The sequence below is a fragment of the Bufo gargarizans genome, chromosome 10 (assembly GCF_014858855.1).
Source record: "Bufo gargarizans isolate SCDJY-AF-19 chromosome 10, ASM1485885v1, whole genome shotgun sequence".
Taxonomy (NCBI): domain Eukaryota; kingdom Metazoa; phylum Chordata; class Amphibia; order Anura; family Bufonidae; genus Bufo; species Bufo gargarizans.
Genome location: NC_058089.1, coordinates 19,215,210 through 19,237,460, shown reverse-complemented (window position 1 = coordinate 19,237,460; position 22,251 = coordinate 19,215,210). Strand labels below are relative to the sequence as shown.

Below are 22,251 nucleotides of genomic sequence, written 5' to 3'. Positions count from 1 at the left end.
CTTACATTGTGTTTCCCGCCAGATCCGTCTTGCTCAGTATCCCATGAAGGATACAAAAACGCTGCCTACGGCGGTTTTGCATCTGGCATGGGAATGCAACGCATTCTGGTGCGCACCGTTCAAGTTCATTCAGTTCTGTCCCCGTTGAAAATGACGGATCTCAAAACCGTACTGCAAAACGCAGATGTGAAAGTAGCCTTGTATGTAATATCTCCCCAATATCCCCCTACCGAGCTGATATCTACCCATCTGAATCTCATATCCACCCCACTAGACCTTGTGAATGTAGTTTTTCCAGCTGACTGAATGGGGCTCATTTCTGTCCCCCCCGCTCCCACCTAGCCCCCCCCCCGGCAGCCAATCACAATGGAAGAACTTTTTCATCCCCTTCACTCCGCTCAGACACGCTTGACTTGACGACGCAGGATACATCAGGCGGACTCCAGCCTGCGGCAAAATGAAAACTCCCATCATGCTCTTTACAGCGACAAATCGGGGACCACTGACCCCACACAATATCGGGGGGGGGGGGGGGGGGGGGGGTTATTGTTACACCTGGGGGTAAACTTTGCTTCTCTCTGACTACTAGCATGCATGGTGGGGAGCTCAGGGAGATATCCGGACGGACGCGGAATTCCTCCTACATAGGATACAATGTTCAGGAACAGACTGGATGAGTGGCGCCCCCTTTAGGCAGATGTGTCATGGGGCAGCAGAGGATTGTGGGATATCACAGTGTATTTACGTAAGGCTGCCCAGCCCAGCGATGAGAAGGCTCATTACACCGCGCACCTTATGCTCGCCGTCGCCTGTCAACAACTTATGCAACCGCCTTTTCCATATTTCGTCTCCTCCTGTCTGTGCCGGCGATCACCCCTCCGGCTCTGTAACATGCCTCCCTTCCCTGCACGTGTGGGGGGCGGAGCCTTCCTGCACATCACGGGCACAGCTACCTACTGTGCACATGCCTGGCTGCGTGACTGCACACACAGGCGGAGCGCCCACTAGGTGGCGGTACAGGCCACATTCAGCCAAAGGAAGGAATCTCAATGAAGCCAAGCGGCGTCTGCTCAGCCATGGCCGCGGCGCACTGTTCCTGACTTCCAGGAGCAAGCCTGCAGGTTCTTCATTTCATTCAATTTGCCACTGGTTTTAACCCCTGAATAAACCAGTGTCTTGGTTCAACCAGGAACCTTTTAGAGATTTTACACACACACTGTGGAATAGACAGACGTATTTATTTTTTACTTGTTAGGCTCCTTTTTATGACCTTTTTTTCTACGTTTATTTTTTTTAATTTATTTAATTAGGGGCAATAATTTTTTTTTTTTTTTTTTTTGTAATAAAATTTTTATTCAGATCAGGCATGAGACAAGATTACACAAGAGATAACACAGTGCATACAATGAATCATTTCGCCCACAATACAGCATAGAATTGACATCAGTCATTGCATATCACAAAAAGAATCGCCTAGATCAGTCCATTTTTTATTTTATAACCCCTCCCAAACCTCCCATCCCCCCCGAAAAAGCATGTCAAGACCCGCAGCATCTTGTAAATAGTGGGTCCTTACCAATATAAGTCGGACCGATTTCGATTTAACATATGCCGCGTCATGAATCTGTTAATCCAGACATCCTTTTCCTTTCTTTCATACATACGTATAAACAAAGTAACAGCACTACAGATAATCCCAATCCACCTGAGCTAAATCCGCAAGTCTCCTAACGTACCTGCTAGATTCGCTTTCATGTACCATGTTGTGTCAGTGAATGGTTTAATCACCTCTCTCTTTTCATATATTGTGAGTGAATGCTCAATGAACGGTCTCCATTTATGGATAAAGGACTGTACAGACAATTCCTTATTGCGCTCCGCATCCAATCTATCCATGTACATCAGCACCTTCACCGTGCCGATGACTTCATCCAAAGTGGGCAGCTGGGGCTGAAGCCATTTCCTCAGTACACATTTTTTCGCCGCAAGTAGCACTACATGAGGCCCCTTGATGCCCACCATGGACGAGTCAGCGTCATCTTGGTCTCTGGGAATAAAGTGAAATACACATTGTTGGGGTACATTTTTAACTCTAATCTTCCAGGCGTCGTTAACATATCCACAGATTTGTTCCCAATATAATTGTAACTTGCTACATCCCCAAATTCCGTGCAGAAGGTCGGCTTTGGGTAGATCACATTTAGGGCACTGTCTCAAGTAGTGTGCAGGCGCATTGTCATAGGATAAATTGTAAGCATAGGTTGCCCTGTGAATTATCCTGAATTGTGTTTCTCTCCAATGTTCACTGCTGATAGCACATCTAAGTTTATCCATCCCCTCTCGTATCTTAAAGGTAAGTTTATCATCAGCCACCTGTTTCTCCCATTCCTTGAAAACTGTCTGCGCAACCCCTTCAAGTTTGACGTTCATTAGTTTCCTATATATTATAGAAATAGAGTCCATCTGACTCGCCTGGCTCATCAGAGCAGCAAACCTAGTTATGGCCGTCTCAGTTCCTAGTGTCTTTGATTGGGCTGCGCAGAAAGCCTGTATCTGCAAAAACTGCAAGTATTGGTTCGGGGGTATAGAGTATTTGGACTGTATTTCCTCCCAGGACAGTAGCTTAAGCCCATTAGTCGTTAAAAGGTCACCTAGGTTCCTTACATTTTTCCTCCGCCATTCTTGGAACAACCTGTTGGTTCCTCCCTGTGGAAAAGATGGAAGGGACCACAACGGCATGTAAGCTGAGATGTAAATTGGCAGCCTATATAATTTCCTAACGTGTTTCCACGTCGCAATGGTGTCCCGAAGAATCAGAGCATGTCTGGCCTCCTCTGGAAGCAATGACAATTTAGAGTGTAGCAGAGCACATAGATCCTGTGGAGCTACCAACTCCTGCTCCAGTGTCCTATCAGTGTAATGTGAGGTTCCTCCCACCCAATCTCGTATATACCGCCACAATGCTGCCAGGTTATAGCCTCGAATATCAGGTAACTGCAGACCCCCCTCCCATTTTAGCAGGCAGAGTTTCTTATAAGCAATCCGGGGTCTCTTTTTTCTCCATAGGAAAGCTACAAACGCAGATTGTAGTTTGTTCACATCTGTGTGCTTCAACAAAAGCGGTATTGTTTGCAATTGGTACAAGAGCCTAGCAAAACTTGTCATCTTAATGAGGCTTGCCCTCCCCAATAATGTCAGTGGGAGTTCTTGCCATTTCTGTAGTTCTCGAACAATCTTGGCTATCAAGGGGTCATAGTTTAAGCTGTACATCTTAGTTGGAGACTTGCCTATTTTGATACCAAGGTATTTTATATAATCTCTGGCCACCGTTATTAAGTTCTCATCATACCGTACTCCTAAGCCTTTACCAATATGTAGCAACTGACATTTAGCTACATTAATCCTGTAGCCCATAAAGGCCTGGACTCTGTGAAGGGTGTCCAGTACTTTTGACAGGTCTTTAGTGGGATCCTTCAAAAATAGCAGCATATCATCTGCGAAACACGTCAGTCTAACCTCTCTATTCCCCACCCTTATTCCCTCATAGACATCCGAACTCAGCAAATGTCTAGCCAACGGTTCAAGAGCTATATTGAACAAAAGTGGGGAAAGAGGGCATCCCTGTCTCGTGCCTTTCTTAAGAGGGAACGGAGCAGACAACCAGCCTGGGAGGCAAATCCTTGCCTGTGGGGTGGCATAAATCGCATGGACAAACGCCCTGAAGGGGCCTTGGATTCCTATCCTATCCAATACTAGGTCTAACCATTGCCAATTCACGTTGTCGAAGGCCTTTTCGGCATCTAAGGCCAAAAGAGCCTCCCTTCCCACCTCATCCGTCTGCCGTCTCCTGAGGAGCCAATCCTGCACCGCCAGAACTGTCCGAATGTTAATCGTGGCTGACCGGCCTTTCACGAATCCAACTTGATGCAAACCAATAAGTTTAGGCATAATAATAGCCAGTCTGTTAGCCATTATTTTCGCTAAGATCTTTAGATCTTGGTTTATCAAGGAGATGGGTCTATAGGACCCCGGAAGAGTGGAGTCCTTGTCCGGTTTAGGTATCAGTTTAATATGTGCTAAGTTTCCCGAGGGCATCACGGTCTGAGTGTGGATTATCGACTCAAACAACTTTAGTAAACTAGGGACTATCTCCGGACCCAGGGATTTGTAAAACTCCGCCGGGAAACCATCGGGACCTGGGGCTTTCCCATTATGTAAAGATTTTATCACCATGCTAATTTCTTGCTCTGTGATAGGAGCATTCAACATTAACAGATCCGTGTCCTCAACAGACGGCAGAGTGACAGAGTCTAGGAAGGTACAACCTTCCTCAATATTGCAAGGGTCTTGGGAATACAATTGCTCATAATAGCTTTTAAAAATCTCTAAAGTGGCCTTTGGGTCACTAGACAGATCTCCCGTCCCTGTTCTAAGCTTGGGAGGAGGCAGCTGTGTTCTCCTTCCCTGTGCAAGCCTGGCCAGGAGTCTTCCCGACTTGTTACCATATTTGAAAAAATACGCCGAGGAATGATCCGCATGGACCCTTTCCAGTTTTTCTGCATAGTGGTCGTAGTTATGTTTAGCTGTAATCCATTTAGTTTTGTTGGCCTCTGTGGGGTTCTGTTGAAACTCAGTGTAAAGTGTTCTCAGATTATTTGTGGCCTCCAGTAATTTGGAACGTGCATCCCTTTTTTGAGCCACAGTGTATGAGATGATATGTCCTCTCAACACAGCTTTAGCTGTATCCCAAAAAAGGGATGGGTTGTCCTGGTGCTGCCCATTCGTGTCTTTATATGCCCACCACCACCCTAGTACCTTAGATTTAAAAGTTTCATCCATGGCTAAGTACCCTGACAATCGCCATAGAATATCCTGGCCTTTTGCAGCAACCTCTCTCAGTCTCAATGTCACCGGTGAATGGTCAGATATCACCATCTCCTCTATCTTTACTGTACTGACTTTGGCGGCCAATAAACCGGACCCTAGAAAGTAGTCTATCCGGGACCAGGCACATTGAGAGTGAGAGAAGTGTGTATATTCCCGTTCCATGGGGTTGTAATGTCGCCAGATGTCAGTTAAATTGGTAGCTTCCATCATATTTGGAAGTATAGACAATGTACGTTGCTTGTCTGCTCCGCCCATCCTAGTTCGCTTCCTATCTTCCAGAACCGAATGTACCATGTTGAGATCTCCCCCTATTAACACTAAGTTATTGGAGTCCTGTAGGATGAGTCTTTCCAATTTTCCCATAAAGGGACCTGCCTGTACGTTCGGGGCATAAACATTATAAATTGATAATGTCCCAGCAGGGGTCTCAATGGTTAAGGTAATCAGTCTCCCACTATCATCTGCCTCTGTGGACAGTATTTTGTACTGCAATTTTTTATGTAATAGTATGAGTACTCCTGCCCTCTTCTTATCAGATGGAGAGCCCATCACTTCCCCCACCCATAGCTTCTGCATTCTCCCAAAATCTGTTGCCTCCAAGTGCGTTTCTTGTAACAGAGCAATATCCGCCCCCAGTTTCTTCAGGTGACGCAAAACCATCATTCTCTTATGAGGAGAACGTAGACCCTTGACATTCCATGTTACTATGTTCACCATCCTGCCTCCTAGCAAGTGCCACACTCCAAGAATGGATGGATTATCTGTAGTGCTAAGAAAACCTCCCTTTGTCCCTTTCTAACAGAATAAACTAAAACTCAAACACTCTCCTTATCACCAAAGGTGACTGCGAACTTGTAATTTCCTGACTTCACTTTTTTCTCTATTTAGAGACTCCGCTATCTCACAATCTCCTGTTCTTTAACCCAGCAGAATATACATTAACCCTCTCCGCTAACCTAATGAACCTTTGCATAATACATCTACAGAAACATTCTATTTAGTACCCGGGCAGATAACCAAAATGTCGTTCCAAGTCAATCATTTCAAGGCAGTTCTACTAAATAGCTTATTGAGTGCCGTTCATGAAAGACATGGAAGTCACTTCTGATATAACTCAAACAACGACTAAATCTGTTACCACAGAGGTACAACCCATCAGCATAGCTACCATAGCATGCCGGTCCAACAGCTCTCACAACAAGCTTTTAGTATGTTAGTCCCTCCTGGAACGTCGATCTTCATAGGTTCGATTCCCCCGCCGGCGTGGTGATCGAGGTCTTTGCGGCGCTGGCCTGTCTCTCTGTGACGATGGCGGTCTTCCTGAGGCCGAAATCTGGTCCGGGGACCTCTCAGCTGCGCCCTCTAGATTGAGCATATTCATAATTTCCTCGGCCTCCTCCGGGGTTCCAAAAGTCTCCGAGGAGCCATCTTCTTTGAACACTTTCAAGGTCGCCGGATATAACAAAGCGAACTTTCTTTTCTTCCTGACAAGATGTGAGCATATCACTGAAAAAGCTCTCCTCCTTTTCGAGACTTCAGCACTATAGTCCCCAAACAGCAAAACCTTGTAGCCCCTAACATCAATCGGTTTCCCCCTTTTCTTAAACTGCCCCAATATGTCCGCTTTTTCAGCGTAGTTCAGATATTTGACAATTGTGGGACGGGGCCTCACCGCTTGTTCATTGCTGTAGGCGTCGCCATTTTGATCCAGCCGCACTGGGCCTACACGGTGTGCCCTCTCCACCACACAAGGGCTGCGAATCCCCAGGGCTTTAGGTATGTCCACAGAACAAATCAAAGGCAGCTGGTTAGCAGGCACCGATTCTGGTAGGCCAATAATTCTTATATTACTGCGCCGGGACCGGTTTTCCAAGTCCTCTAGTTTATCGCGCAGACCCGTTGTGGATCTCAACACTGTCTGTAGTTGCATCTGGGATTGGCCCAGTTCACTCTCCAGTGAGCCGATTTTGTCCTCCAGTTCGGAAATCCGGGACGAGTGTCTAGAAACATCAGCCTGTAGCTGCGATAGCGTGGTCTCCACTGTGGCCTCAAGCGCGGCTTTAATGTCTGGAGCCAGAAGTTTAGCAACCTCCACTGCCAGGGCTTTACATCCAACCCCCAACCCTTGCAATACCTCAGGCTCCTGATCGAAGGTTTCCGGAGCGAGTAACGGCTCGACGGCTTTCAGGGTAGTAGGAGGGGGTTGGGACGAGGATCTGGCTGAGCGCGTGAGGCGATCCGCTGCTCCCGCCATCTTGTCTTCCTCAGCTGCGGCCTTAGCGAGCCTGCGGAGTGCCGGACTGCCCACACATGCACCACTCCTGGTCAAGTATTTCTCCATCCGCTTCGGAGGAGGAACAGAGCGGGTGAGCGGGGGTATGCCCCTTTGAAAACGTTAGTGGCCTTGCGGTCGGTTCTCAGGCACGGAGCTCTCTTCTCCTGCTGCTTCACATACGAGCGCCGGAACCGGAAGTCCAATAATTTTTTTTGTCAGTTAAAGTCTTTTATCATTTAAATTTCCCTCCCTCCCTCCCTCTCTAGTTTTCCGTTTCTGCTGGACCAGCAGTGTGACACCCCAACTACATGCATGTGACCACTGCCAGCCAATCAATGGCCTCGTCTAGTGGTGAGGTGCGCAATGACGACGTGTCACACTTCTCGTGGGGACCAAAGGTGGAGAAGAAGGGAGCTTGGCATCAGAACAAGACCGCCGGAGACAGAAGTGTTTTTTGTTTTTTTACTCCTGCTTATATTAAAAGGGGTTTCCAGCCTTGGAGAACCTCTTTAAAGGATACAGTTGTGTTCAAAATAATAGCAGTCAGACATCACTAACCTGATCAATCACTGTTTTTGGTAGAAATTATATCTCTACATGGCAAATAATTTACGAGCAGGTGTAGTAGAGTAATAGAAATCCAACAGACCCAATAGTCATGACATGCATGCTGCTGATTCTCTGTAATTCAATTACTTATTGAAAGGGGCATGTTCAAAATAATAGCAGTGTGGAGTTCAATGAGTGAGGTCATTCATTCTTTGAAAAACAGGTGGCAATTATTGCCCTTATTTAAAGAGGACCTTTCATCAATATAATTTTATTTAAATGACCCCCCTACCTAATAGTCCGGCATCCACTGATGTTCCCCCTTTTTTTTTTTTTTCAAATCGACCCCCGAATCTTGAAATAACAGCCTTTTTCTTCTGCTGCAGCGTCTGTCAATCAGACGCTTTTTTGTAGGGGGCGTTGCTCAAGTCTTTTCTTTGCTATTCTCCTTGGCTGAGAGCGCAGCCAATCGCAGCGCTCTCTCTCAGCCAGGGAGAAGGAGCTCAAGTTCTCGCGAGAATCGCGAGAACTTGAGCTTCCTAACATCCGGTTCCAGCGCCATCTTGGATTCCCCTGACGAGGATCGCGGCGGGTGAGGAAGCAGCGCAACGAGCGGCAGGGTAAGTATTAGAATATACCCCTAGACATAGGGGTATATTCTAATACTTACCCTGCCGCTCGTTGCGCTGCTTCCTCACCCGCCGCGATCCTCGTCAGGGGAATCCAAGATGGCGCTGGAACCGGATGTTAGGAAGCTCAAGTTCTCGCGATTCTCGCGAGAACTTGAGCTCCTTCTCCCTGGCTGAGAGAGAGCGCTGCGATTGCTATTCTCCTTGGCTGAGAGCGCAGCCAAAGAAAAGACTTGAGCAACGCCCCCTACAAAAAAGCGTCTGATTGACAGACGCTGCAGCAGAAGAAAAAGGCTGTTATTTCAAGATTCGGGGGTCGATTTGAAAAAAAAAAAAAAAGGGGGAACATCAGTGGATGCCGGACTATTAGGTAGGGGGGTCATTTAAATAAAATTATATTGATGAAAGGTCCTCTTTAAGGAAGGAAGGCAGCAAATGTTGTACATGCTGGTTACAGTGCATCTCTCTCTGAAACTCTGAGTAAAATGGGTCGTTCCAGACATTGTTCAGAAGAACAGCGTACCTTGATTAAAAAGTTGATTGGAGAGGGGAAAACATAGAAAGAAGTGCAGAAAATGATAGGCTGCTCAGCTAAAATGATTGCAATTGCTTTAAAATGGCAACCAAAACCTGAAAGACATGGAAGAAAGCGGAAAAGACATGTGCTGAAGAGGTGACAATTGGCCAAAGAGCACATTGACGGCCTAAAGAGACATTCTGTGGACTGATGAAAGTAAGATTGTTCTTTTTGGGTCTAGTGGCCGGAGACAGTTTGTCAGACGACCCCCAAACACTGAATTCAGCCCCAGTGCACTGTGAAGACAGGGAAGCATGGTGGGCAAGCATCATGATATGGGGAGGTCTCTCATACTACGGTGTTGGGCCTATTCATCGCACACCAGGGATCATGGATCAGTCTGAATACATCGGAATACTGGAAGAGGTCATGGTGCCTTATGCTGAAGAGGAAATGCCCTTGAAATGGGTGTTCCAACAAGACAACGACCCCAAACACACCAGTAAATGGGCAACATCTTGGTTCCAGACCAACAAGATTGACGTTCTGGAGCGGCCGGCCCAATCCCCGGATCTTAATCCAATAGAAAACTTGTGGGGTGACATCAAAAATGCAGTTTCTGAGGCAAAACCAAGAAATAGAGAAGAACTGTGGAATGTGGTCCAATCATCCTGGGCTGGAGAACCTGTTCACAGGGCCAGAAGGTGGTGACTCCGAGCAGCACAGACGTCCAGCAGTTCTCAGAAACAGCGGTTATACAACTAAATATTAGTGACGTGATTCAAAAGGAAAGAAACATCTTCAAACATTGTTCAGTTTATATAGTGAATGTTTGAGTTTGTAAAGAAGAATCCAAACACTGCTATATTTTTTTTTTTGAACAGTCAAATAATCACTTTTCTTTAATTTTTAGAGGAACAACACAAATTTTAAGGTTTTGATTTGGAATAGAACGTGTAGTGTTCCCAATGCATCTGTGTGTATGGAAATAAAAGCTATTAGAAGGATTTTGAGCTTTATTCAAATTTTTAAACATACTGCTATTATTTTGAACACAGCTGTATGTACACCTTCAGAGACAATTGTTGGTACTTTCCTTTTGCGCTGGCCATCTAATAACTACTAAGAGGTCATAAACACTTATTTAGGCCACATTCTTAAAGGGAACCTGTCACCTGGATTTTGTGCATACAGCTGAGGACATTGGCTGCTAGCACATCCGCAATATTCAGTCTTCATAGCTCTGTGTGCTTTTATTATGTAAAAATACCGATTTGATTCTAAGACTAAACTGGTGGTCTTACAATACATTACCCTAACAACTTACGCAATTTCTGCTCTCATACGTGAAGAGCTCTATGTGGTATATAGATGGAGTATGTGAAGTGTCTCCCCCAAGGGATACAGTTGGGATAAGGGGGGGGGTCTAAAATGTTATGTTAGGAGGTGACCGATGAGTGGGTTCCAATTCACTGTTTTGTTGACAAGTGATAAGACTATGTTTCTGTAGCATAATCTGTTCACGGACTGACTTCACTACTGATTCAATCTATGTTAAATATTGTATGATGCACGGGAACCTAAGGGTAAAATGAAGCACCTCTTATTTGTTAAAAAATATTTTACAATAAAAATTATGTTTGATTAAAAAATATATATATACCGATTTGATACATATGCATATTAACCTGAGAGGTGTCCTGTCCCTGAGATGAGTCAGGGACAGGACTCATCTCAGGTTAATTTGCATATGTATCCAATCTTTTTTTTTTTTACACAATAAAAGCACACAGAGCTATGGGGACTGGATATTGCGGATGTGCTAGCGGCCATCTAGCAACCCATGTCCTCAGCTCTATACCCAAAATCCTGGTGACAGGTTCCCTTTAACAGTAAGATAAGTACTGAGCTATAAAGTGTTTATAATGTCAGAGAGCAGAGATATGGAGTCCATCAGCCCCCCAACTGATGGAAAAGAGAAAATCCAGAGGCTGCTAGTAGAGCATCTCAGCTCTGTACAGAAAAAAGGGCTCCATATTTTTTTTTTTATAAAGGCCAATTGAAAAAAATATCTTTAGCTCAAAATGAGTACAATGCAATAATAAAAAAAAGTTGCCCCCAAAGGTGTACATAGCCTTTAAACTACTCCCGTCTTCTCCTGAGAGATCCCTCTTCCCAAGTAAGTGACTTACTTGTCCAAATCATATAGCGTATGCGAATTCTCCACAATCACCTCCACACCGGCTTCCTTAGCCAGCTTCATGATGGCTGCGTCTCGCTCCTTACTGAACGGCTCCGAGTCGTACTCAAACGTTAGTCTGTTCACGCCCCACTCCTGCAGAGGGAAAAAAATAAATAAAATGGTTATGTATGGACGTAGAACAGCTGGACAACGATGCTGAGCACGCGTTCTCTAAACCTAAAGATGAAGGAGAAACGCAGACATGGGGTACACTGGCCGCTAGGATTGGTCAGATTGCAGGATTTTCCTCCATGTTTCTGACATGAACAGTCGTGAAGAAACCCTCCAGAGAACACAGGGGTTAATGTCCTGCTGATCTGCTCCATTTTCTGGTGGTAAACGGTTGAACGGTGGAACGTAGATGGGAGGTGGGGCTTAAAGGGGTATTCCTGACATGTCTGTTTTAGCAACTACTTGCATCCCCATGTAATAACAATTCTGAAGCATCTATTCTTATGTCTCTGTGCCATTCTTCTATTATTCCTACTAAAAGTTACAAATGAACTGCCAGCAGCTTGCAGTCAATGTACAGATGGGTGTTACCAGTTGGGGGGTGTCCCTGCACAGTCTGACACCAGCAGCACTGATTGGACAGAGTCATACATACCCGCTACTGGTAACACCCAGCAGTACCTTTACTGCAGGCAATTTATCTGTAAATGTCTAGCAGGAATAATAGAGGAATGGCACTACATGCAAACGTAAGAATACATGCTCCAGAATTGTTATTACATAGGGAAGGCAAGTAGTTACTAAACTGACATGTCAGGAAAGGTGACTGGTCCTGTTTAACGTTAAATAGGTGCAGGTCCCACCTCTGATAATGATCAAAGGGGTTGTCCCACGAAAAAATATTCTACAATTTTGAAACCAGCACATGGATCTGCATATATTTGTAATTGCATGCAATTAAAATTGTTGTACGGCCAGTGAGCTATTCAATAAAAATGCATCTGTATGGCGCCACCTGCTGTTTGTTCTTTTTCTTTGTCTTGCTCACTGAGATGGTCGCACATGCTCAGTTTCATCCTTCCTCTGCCTCCTGAGCTGTGATAGGGGGGGGGGGCTGAGACACGCCCCCCGAGCTGTGATCGGGAGGGCAGAGACACGCCCCCCGAGCTGTGATAGGGGGGGGGGGCTGAGACACGCCCCCCGAGCTGTGATAGGGGGGGGGGGCTGAGACACGCCCCCCGAGCTGTGATAGGGGGGGGGGGCTGAGACACGCCCCCCGAGCTGTGATAGGGGGGGGGGGCTGAGACACGCCCCCCGAGCTGTGATAGGGGGGGGGGGGCTGAGACACGCCCCCCGAGCTGTGATAGGGGGGGGGGGCTGAGACACGCCCCCCGAGCTGTGATAGGGGGGGGGGGCTGAGACACGCCCCCCGAGCTGTGATAGGGGGGGGGGGCTGAGACACGCCCCCCGAGCTGTGATAGGGGGGGGGGGCTGAGACACGCCCCCCGAGCTGTGATAGGGGGGGGGGGCTGAGACACGCCCCCCGAGCTGTGATAGGGGGGGGGGGCTGAGACACGCCCCCCGAGCTGTGATAGGGGGGGGGGGGCTGAGACACGCCCCCCGAGCTGTGATAGGGGGGGGGGGCTGAGACACGCCCCCCGAGCTGTGATAGGGGGGGGGGGCTGAGACACGCCCCCCGAGCTGTGATAGGGGGGGGGGGCTGAGACACGCCCCCCGAGCTGTGATAGGGGGGGGGGGCTGAGACACGCCCCCCGAGCTGTGATAGGGGGGGGGGGCTGAGACACGCCCCCCGAGCTGTGATAGGGGGGGGGGGCTGAGACACGCCCCCCGAGCTGTGATAGGGGGGGGGGGCTGAGACACGCCCCCCGAGCTGTGATAGGGGGGGGGGGCTGAGACACGCCCCCCGAGCTGTGATAGGGGGGGGGGGCTGAGACACGCCCCCCGAGCTGTGATAGGGGGGGGGGGCTGAGACACGCCCCCCGAGCTGTGATAGGGGGGGGGGGCTGAGACACGCCCCCCGAGCTGTGATAGGGGGGGGGGGCTGAGACACGCCCCCCGAGCTGTGATAGGGGGGGGGGGCTGAGACACGCCCCCCGAGCTGTGATAGGGGGGGGGGGCTGAGACACGCCCCCCGAGCTGTGATAGGGGGGGGGGGCTGAGACACGCCCCCCGAGCTGTGATAGGGGGGGGGGGCTGAGACACGCCCCCCGAGCTGTGATAGGGGGGGGGGGCTGAGACACGCCCCCCGAGCTGTGATAGGGGGGGGGGGCTGAGACACGCCCCCCGAGCTGTGATAGGGGGGGGGGGCTGAGACACGCCCCCCGAGCTGTGATAGGGGGGGGGGCTGAGACACGCCCCCCGAGCTGTGATAGGGGGCCCGAGCTGTGATAGGGGGGGGGGGCTGAGACACGCCCCCCGAGCTGTGATAGGGGGGGGGGGCTGAGACACGCCCCCCGAGCTGTGATAGGGGGGGGGGGCTGAGACACGCCCCCCGAGCTGTGATAGGGGGGGGGGGGCTGAGACACGCCCCCCGAGCTGTGATAGGGGGGGGGGGGCTGAGACACGCCCCCCGAGCTGTGATAGGGGGGCTGAGACACGCCCCCCGAGCTGTGATAGGGGGGCTGAGACACGCCCCCCGAGCTGTGATAGGGGGGCTGAGACACGCCCCCGAGCTGTGATAGGGGGGGGGGGGCTGAAGACACGCCCCCCGAGCTGTGATAGGGGGGGGGGGCTGAGACACGCCCCCCGAGCTGTGATAGGGGGGGGGGGCTGAGACACGCCCCCCGAGCTGTGATAGGGGGGGGGGGCTGAGACACGCCCCCCGAGCTGTGATAGGGGGGGGGGCTGAGACACGCCCCCCGAGCTGTGATAGGGGGGGGGGCTGAGACACGCCCCCGAGCTGTGATAGGGGGGGGGCTGAGACACGCCCCCCGAGCTGTGATAGGGGGGGGGGGCTGAGACACGCCCCCGAGCTGTGATAGGGGGGGGGGGCTGAGACACGCCCCCCGAGCTGTGATAGGGGGGGGGGCTGAGACACGCCCCCCGAGCTGTGATAGGGGGGGGGGCTGAGACACGCCCCCTGAGCTGTGATAGGGGGGGGGGGCTGAGACACGCCCCCTGAGCTGTGATAGGGGGGGGGGCTGAGACACGCCCCCCGAGCTGTGATAGGGGGGGGGGGCTGAGACACGCCCCCCGAGCTGTGATAGGGGGGGGGGGCTGAGACACGCCCCCGAGCTGTGATAGGGGGGGGGGCTGAGACACGCCCCCGAGCTGTGATAGGGGGGGGGGGCTGAGACACGCCCCCCGAGCTGTGATAGGGGGGGGGGGCTGAGACACGCCCCCCGAGCTGTGATAGGGGGGGGGCTGAGACACGCCCCCCGAGCTGTGATAGGGGGGGGCTGAGACACGCCCCCCGAGCTGTGATAGGGGGGGGCTGAGACACGCCCCCCGAGCTGTGATAGGGGGGGGCTGAGACACGCCCCCCGAGCTGTGATAGGGGGGGGCTGAGACACGCCCCCCGAGCTGTGATAGGGGGGGGCTGAGACACGCCCCCCGAGCTGTGATAGGGGGGGGCTGAGACACGCCCCCCGAGCTGTGATAGGGGGGGGCTGAGACACGCCCCCCGAGCTGTGATAGGGGGGGGCTGAGACACGCCCCCCGAGCTGTGATAGGGGGGGGCTGAGACACGCCCCCCGAGCTGTGATAGGGGGGGGCTGAGACACGCCCCCCGAGCTGTGATAGGGGGGGCTGAGACACGCCCCCCGAGCTGTGATAGGGGGGGCTGAGACACGCCCCCCGAGCTGTGATAGGGGGGGGCTGAGACACGCCCCCCGAGCTGTGATAGGGGGGGGCTGAGACACGCCCCCCGAGCTGTGATAGGGGGGGCTGAGACACGCCCCCCGAGCTGTGATAGGGGGGGGCTGAGACACGCCCCCCGAGCTGTGATAGGGGGGGGCTGAGACACGCCCCCCGAGCTGTGATAGGGGGGGGCTGAGACACGCCCCCCGAGCTGTGATAGGGGGGGGCTGAGACACGCCCCCCGAGCTGTGATAGGGGGGGGCTGAGACACGCCCCCCGAGCTGTGATAGGGGGGGGCTGAGACACGCCCCCCGAGCTGTGATAGGGGGGGGGCTGAGACACGCCCCCGAGCTGTGATAGGGGGGGGCTGAGACACGCCCCCCGAGCTGTGATAGGGGGGGGCTGAGACACGCCCCCCGAGCTGTGATAGGGGGGGGCTGAGACACGCCCCCCGAGCTGTGATGGGGGGGGCTGAGACACGCCCCCCGAGCTGTGATAGGGGGGGGCTGAGACACGCCCCCCGAGCTGTGATAGGGGGGGGGCTGAGACACGCCCCCCGAGCTGTGATAGGGGGGGGGCTGAGACACGCCCCCCGAGCTGTGATAGGGGGGGGGCTGAGACACGCCCCCCGAGCTGTGATAGGGGGGGGCTGAGACACGCCCCCCGAGCTGTGATAGGGGGGGGGCTGAGACACGCCCCCCGAGCTGTGATAGGGGGGGGCTGAGACACGCCCCCCGAGCTGTGATAGGGGGGGGCTGAGACACGCCCCCCGAGCTGTGATAGGGGGGGGGCTGAGACACGCCCCCCGAGCTGTGATAGGGGGGGGCTGAGACACGCCCCCCGAGCTGTGATAGGGGGGGGCTGAGACACGCCCCCCGAGCTGTGATAGGGGGGGGCTGAGACACGCCCCCCGAGCTGTGATAGGGGGGGGCTGAGACACGCCCCCCGAGCTGTGATAGGGGGGGGCTGAGACACGCCCCCCGAGCTGTGATAGGGGGGGGCTGAGACACGCCCCCCGAGCTGTGATAGGGGGGGGCTGAGACACGCCCCCGAGCTGTGATAGGGGGGGGCTGAGACACGCCCCCCGAGCTGTGATAGGGGGGGGCTGAGACACGCCCCCGAGCTGTGATAGGGGGGGGCTGAGACACGCCCCCCGAGCTGTGATAGGGGGGGCTGAGACACGCCCCCCGAGCTGTGATAGGGGGGGCTGAGACACGCCCCCCGAGCTGTGATAGGGGGGGCTGAGACACGCCCCCCGAGCTGTGATAGGGGGGGGCTGAGACACGCCCCCGAGCTGTGATAGGGGGGGCTGAGACACGCCCCCCGAGCTGTGATAGGGGGGGCTGAGACACGCCCCCCGAGCTGTGATAGGGGGGGGCTGAGACACGCCCCCCGAGCTGTGATAGGGGGGGGCTGAGACACGCCCCCCGAGCTGTGATAGGGGGGGGCTGAGACACGCCCCCCGAGCTGTGATAGGGGGGGGCTGAGACACGCCCCCCGAGCTGTGATAGGGGGGGGCTGAGACACGCCCCCCGAGCTGTGATAGGGGGGGGCTGAGACACGCCCCCCGAGCTGTGATAGGGGGGGGGGGCTGAGACACGCCCCCGAGCTGTGATAGGGGGGGGGGCTGAGACACGCCCCCCGAGCTGTGATAGGGGGGGGGGGCTGAGACACGCCCCCCGAGCTGTGATAGGGGGGGGGGGCTGAGACACGCCCCCGAGCTGTGATAGGGGGGGGGGCTGAGACACGCCCCCCGAGCTGTGATAGGGGGGGGGGGCTGAGACACGCCCCCCGAGCTGTGATAGGGGGGGGGCTGAGACACGCCCCCCGAGCTGTGATAGGGGGGGGGCTGAGACACGCCCCCCGAGCTGTGATAGGGGGGGGCTGAGACACGCCCCCGAGCTGTGATAGGGGGGGGGCTGAGACACGCCCCCCGAGCTGTGATAGGGGGGGGCTGAGACACGCCCCCCGAGCTGTGATAGGGGGGGCTGAGACACGCCCCCCGAGCTGTGATAGGGGGGGGCTGAGACACGCCCCCGAGCTGTGATAGGGGGGGCTGAGACACGCCCCCCGAGCTGTGATAGGGGGGGGCTGAGACACGCCCCCCGAGCTGTGATAGGGGGGGGCTGAGACACGCCCCCCGAGCTGTGATAGGGGGGGGCTGAGACACGCCCCCCGAGCTGTGATAGGGGGGGGCTGAGACACGCCCCCCGAGCTGTGATAGGGGGGGGCTGAGACACGCCCCCCGAGCTGTGATAGGGGGGGGCTGAGACACGCCCCCCGAGCTGTGATAGGGGGGGGCTGAGACACGCCCCCCGAGCTGTGATAGGGGGGGGCTGAGACACGCCCCCCGAGCTGTGATAGGGGGGGGCTGAGACACGCCCCCGAGCTGTGATAGGGGGGGGCTGAGACACGCCCCCCGAGCTGTGATAGGGGGGGGCTGAGACACGCCCCCCGAGCTGTGATAGGGGGGGGCTGAGACACGCCCCCCGAGCTGTGATAGGGGGGGGCTGAGACACGCCCCCCGAGCTGTGATAGGGGGGGCTGAGACACGCCCCCGAGCTGTGATAGGGGGGGGGACACGCCCCCCGAGCTGTGATAGGGGGGGGCTGAGACACGCCCCCCGAGCTGTGATAGGGGGGGCTGAGACACGCCCCCCGAGCTGTGATAGGGGGGGCTGAGACACGCCCCCGAGCTGTGATAGGGGGGGGCTGAGACACGCCCCCCGAGCTGTGATAGGGGGGGGCTGAGACACGCCCCCCGAGCTGTGATAGGGGGGGGGCTGAGACACGCCCCCCGAGCTGTGATAGGGGGGGGCTGAGACACGCCCCCCGAGCTGTGATAGGGGGGGGCTGAGACACGCCCCCCGAGCTGTGATAGGGGGGGGCTGAGACACGCCCCCCGAGCTGTGATAGGGGGGGCTGAGACACGCCCCCCGAGCTGTGATAGGGGGGGCTGAGACACGCCCCCTGAGCTGTGATAGGGGGGGCTGAGACACGCCCCCCGAGCTGTGATAGGGGGGGCTGAGACACGCCCCCCGAGCTGTGATAGGGGGGCTGAGACACGCCCCCCGAGCTGTGATAGGGGGGGCTGAGACACGCCCCCTTAGCTGCAGCATAAAAGACCCTCCCCTGAGCTGTCAGCTTGATATAAATCTAGCAGAGCAGTGACTGTGGAGATCTCTGGATCCATGTGAGGTGCAGGGCTGGTTCTAGCTTTGTTATGTACTATATTATTACGGTATGATTCATTTCTTTACGGTCATCATGCGATAAACCCTTTAAGCGTCTTGTAGGTCGTCCCTGAGAGACAGATACAGTACATACATACACGCATCTACCACATGAAGCAGACGAGACTGCAAATGCCGTAGGTGTGTCACGCCCCGGTGTATGTATAGTGACTAGCCTCTGACTCCCCAATGTGTTCCTGGCCTAGATACTAAGACTGTGGCCCGCGCCGTGAGGTCACTGTCACACTGTATGAAGGGCGATTATCAGGGGAAGTCGTGCACAACACACAATTGAAGGACAAAGACTGAGCAGCTCCCTGCGATCTGGGGGGGAGGGGGGGGGGATGATTAGGCTCCGCTCGTGACAGCGCACAGTCACGTTTATCCCCTCCAGCAACAGACAACGCCGCGACTGAACGCTCCCAGTATACAGGGCTGAGCAGCCGCTCTGGAGGCACGGCGGTGCGGGGACCAGGAGCGGCGCCGGGAGCGGGGTAAGTATATTGCCTGTGAAGGGCCCGGCACATAGGGGAAAGGGGGGGCCCCCATTTCAGAAATTGGATAACTCCTTTAATGCAGCCAGTCCGGTTACAGACATTGTTACTGTATTTAAAACTTTCTGCGTAAACCTTTGCAGTACGTTTAATTAGGGAACTGAAGTATTGACACGGGTCGGAGCCTCCAACGCGGATTCCGTCATATTTGACGGAAAACATTGGTGCAGCGCTATTTTTCCGGTAAAATGACAGACTTCATGATGGAACCTGAAGGTGCCGTTGATGTCTGTTTTGCGACTCCAATTCCGTTTTTTTTTCCACACAGATGTGAACTTAAAGGGGTATTCCGGTTATAACAAGCGAGCCACAGAGGATAACAGTCAGATATCAGATCTGTTACACTGTAACAGACCTTCAGCACCTGTATTCTGCTGTTTGCTTTCTATATTAGGCTTAAAGGGCTATTCCAGTTATAATACGTTACCAATAACCATCAGATCGGTGGGGGTCCTACTGCTGGGACCCCCACCGATCGCAAGATCCTGTGGAGCCCCCCTGAAATGGATGGAGCTGCTGGTCGGAAAAGACTGGCTATCTCCGGCGTTTGCATAGAAATGAATGGAGCGGTGGAGCACATTTCTAACCAGTCGCTTCGTCCATTTCAAGGGGGACTCCATGGGGTATAGGGCCCCCGTTCTCGTGATGGGTGTGGGTCCCAGTGGTAGGACGTCCACCGATCCTGCGGATGGGGGTAATGTATTATAACTGGAATAGCCCTTTAAGCCTAATATGGAAAGCAGACAGCAGAACACAGGTGCTGAGGGTCTGTTACAGTGTATAAGTTCAGTTCAGGGCGACCTCAGTGATACGTGACAATAGTATGGCATTACCGCAACTCGAGACCTTGTAAAAAAAAAAACAACAAAAAAAAAAAACGCAATACGACTCGGTTGCGTTATTTGCGATGCTCACGAGGTTCCTTGCGACTTTTTTTTCCCCATAAGAAAACACTGGAGCAGATTTATGGAAACCAAAACAGAAACTGCCTTTGTTTCCAATGGCAGCCAATCACAGCACAGCTTTCATTTTTCAAGAGCACTTTGAGAAATGAAAGCTGCGCAGTGATTGGTTGCTATGGGCAACAAGGAGAAATTCCCCTTCAGGCAGTTTCACAAATCTCCCCCCAACGAATTAATCTTTGAGTTGCGATAACAAAACCATTTTACTACGAGTCGGGCGATGGCGCTATTCTTTTTGCTGACTGTGCCAGTTTTCCTGACAATCCCCCCTCGAAACCTCCATCATGCAGCTAATTACTCCTCATTAGTGGTTGTGACGAGATCCGTTATCTGGTTAATATTCGGCATCTCAGACATAACCGTCTTAACCTCCTTGGTTGCAGTGATTTCTCGGAGCCCGGACGCGTCCAGAGGCGAGGCACGATGCGCTCAATAATTCCTCGTCTGTCTGTTTGTGCTGTAAGGTTGCGGGAGAGCCGGCGAGGCAGTTGGCGGTTTAGAGTTTTAAGCGCGGCTTAAACGAGCGCAGCAGAGACGAGCAAGTGCCGTCCCTACAGCGCACTTAAAAGGCCGGGCGGCCGTAGAGGAAGAATCAAGATGGAAAACCGTTCTTCCGATGCTGCTTGGTTTCACGTACGAAGAGAAGCCTACGGCAAAGGACGGGGGAGTAAAGCTCATGTGTGCCTATTAAAGGAGGCGTCGCGTTAAAGGGGTATTCCAGTTGTTTGACGTTATCCCCTATCCTAGGGGTAAGGCAACCTCCGGCACTCGAGCTGTTGTGAAACTACAACTCTCAGCATGCATCATTTCTCTGCTCTTCCCATAGAAATGAATGGAGCATGCTGGGAGTTGTAGTTTCACAACAGCTGGAGTGCCGAGGGTTGCTGAGCCCTGCCCTATCCACAGCAATTCCGGAGATAGCCGAATACAGTTCTCGGCTAGCTCTGAATATATTCCCATAGAAATAAACGGAGCGCCCAATCGCATGCCCGACCGGTCGTTCCGTTCATTTCAAGAGCGCTGCAGGAGGGACGGGGCCCCCTGTTTTTTGCGATCGGTGGGGGTCCTAGCGATCTAACAGTTATCCACTATCCTGTGGATAGGGAATAACTTAATCTAACAGGAATACCCAGCCCATCCGGGACGTTGATGGCATATCACTTCCGGAACGGAACAGGCCCAAACCCCTCCACAGACAGCAGCCACCCTCCATTCACTCCTATGGGAACTCTAAAAAAAATAGCTGAGCGCTGGCGGCAGGCCCATAGCGACAAGAGCTGTGCTCTCTCTATTTACCGCTATGGGACTTCCGAAAATATTAGAGCGCGTTGAATTAGCCATCCGGCAGGATTTACCACGTCTGAAGCCGACGCCTTCCATGTCCTACTCGAGGTGTTTGGGGCGGTCACAGTAACTCACCTTGAATAATCTGGGGAAGACATCGGCCGGCTGCCCGCGCACCACATACAGACGAGTGCCCAGTTTCCTTAAACTCGAGTCCAGGTCCTCCAAGGACTGCAGCAGGAACCTGCGGGAGACAGGAGGACACGCTCATCAGCGATCACCGGTTATAGATGGGTTCTACCACGACATCTCTGCATCTCAACTAACATTGGAATGAATTAGAAGACCATGACAGCGCCCCTTTTCCTCCATAGGTCGTGTCTGGTATTGCAGTTCAGGGCCATATGGGACTGGCACCTGTAAGGACACTGCACCGCCGCTACAATCTAGACGGCGTGCAGGTAAACTTAGAGGAGGACGCAGGGTTCACACGGGCGCTGCAGCCCCTTCAGCTGGTCGGCGGGGTGCCAGGAGTCAGACCCCCACCGATCTGACAGGTGTCCTGTATTTCTTTATTTTGCATCATTAGGCAATGCACCTTTGTAATTTAAAGGCCACGTTACCCGTTTACTGCTTTAGTACCAGTGGGTATGTTAAAGGGATTGGCCCATCTCATACATAGGATATGCCATCAATGTTATGTAGGCGAGGGTCCCAGAGGTGGAACCCGCACCCATCGCCGGAACGAAGTCCCCCGACGGCGCATGTGCAGCACTACTATGGGGGTCCTGAAAATAGTTGAGAGCTCAGGTATTTTCAGAATTCCCATAACAGTAAACGGAGGGTGGTCGGGCATGTGCGGCTGCTCTCCGTTTACGTCGGGGGGGAGGGGGGGGCTCCGTTCTAGAGACAGGAGCGGGACGCGCACCTATCTGACACTGATGGCATATCCTAACAAAATAGGCCATTGAGGTCTGAGACGGGCCGACTAAGTGCGCCAACGTGATGACTGCCACGTGAGGCGTCTATGCAAACAGCATATATGACTGCACAAACATACAGATGCAGCAGAGTCGAATCGGTTATTGGCACACGGTGCGCTATCACATGGCTAATTCAGCTCTGCTACATCGGTTATACAAATCGTAAGAGTGGAATCCTAAAACGATACAGAAAGGGTGACTTCCAGGACAGGACTGTTATATAAGGTATAAGGTAAACCTACAGACATGTCGATGAACACACATTTCACACGTGTCGGGAAAGTGCATGCAAGGCAAAGGAAGATGGACTCCTGCCAATCTTTAGAGTGGGGGTGGGTAGGGACCCAAAACTTAAAGGGGGTACTA

The 22,251-nt window shown here is 53.4% G+C and overlaps 1 protein-coding gene across 1 annotated transcript in view; it reads right to left on the bottom strand.

Annotated features, from left to right (window-relative positions):
- Positions 1–22,251, bottom strand: part of CRY2 (cryptochrome circadian regulator 2) — a 43,626-nt gene that overhangs the window by 13,184 nt on the left and 8,191 nt on the right. Inside the window, 2 exon segments of the mRNA XM_044269663.1 lie at positions 11,050–11,192; positions 21,038–21,146. Coding sequence (XP_044125598.1) covers positions 11,050–11,192; positions 21,038–21,146 — 252 coding nt within the window.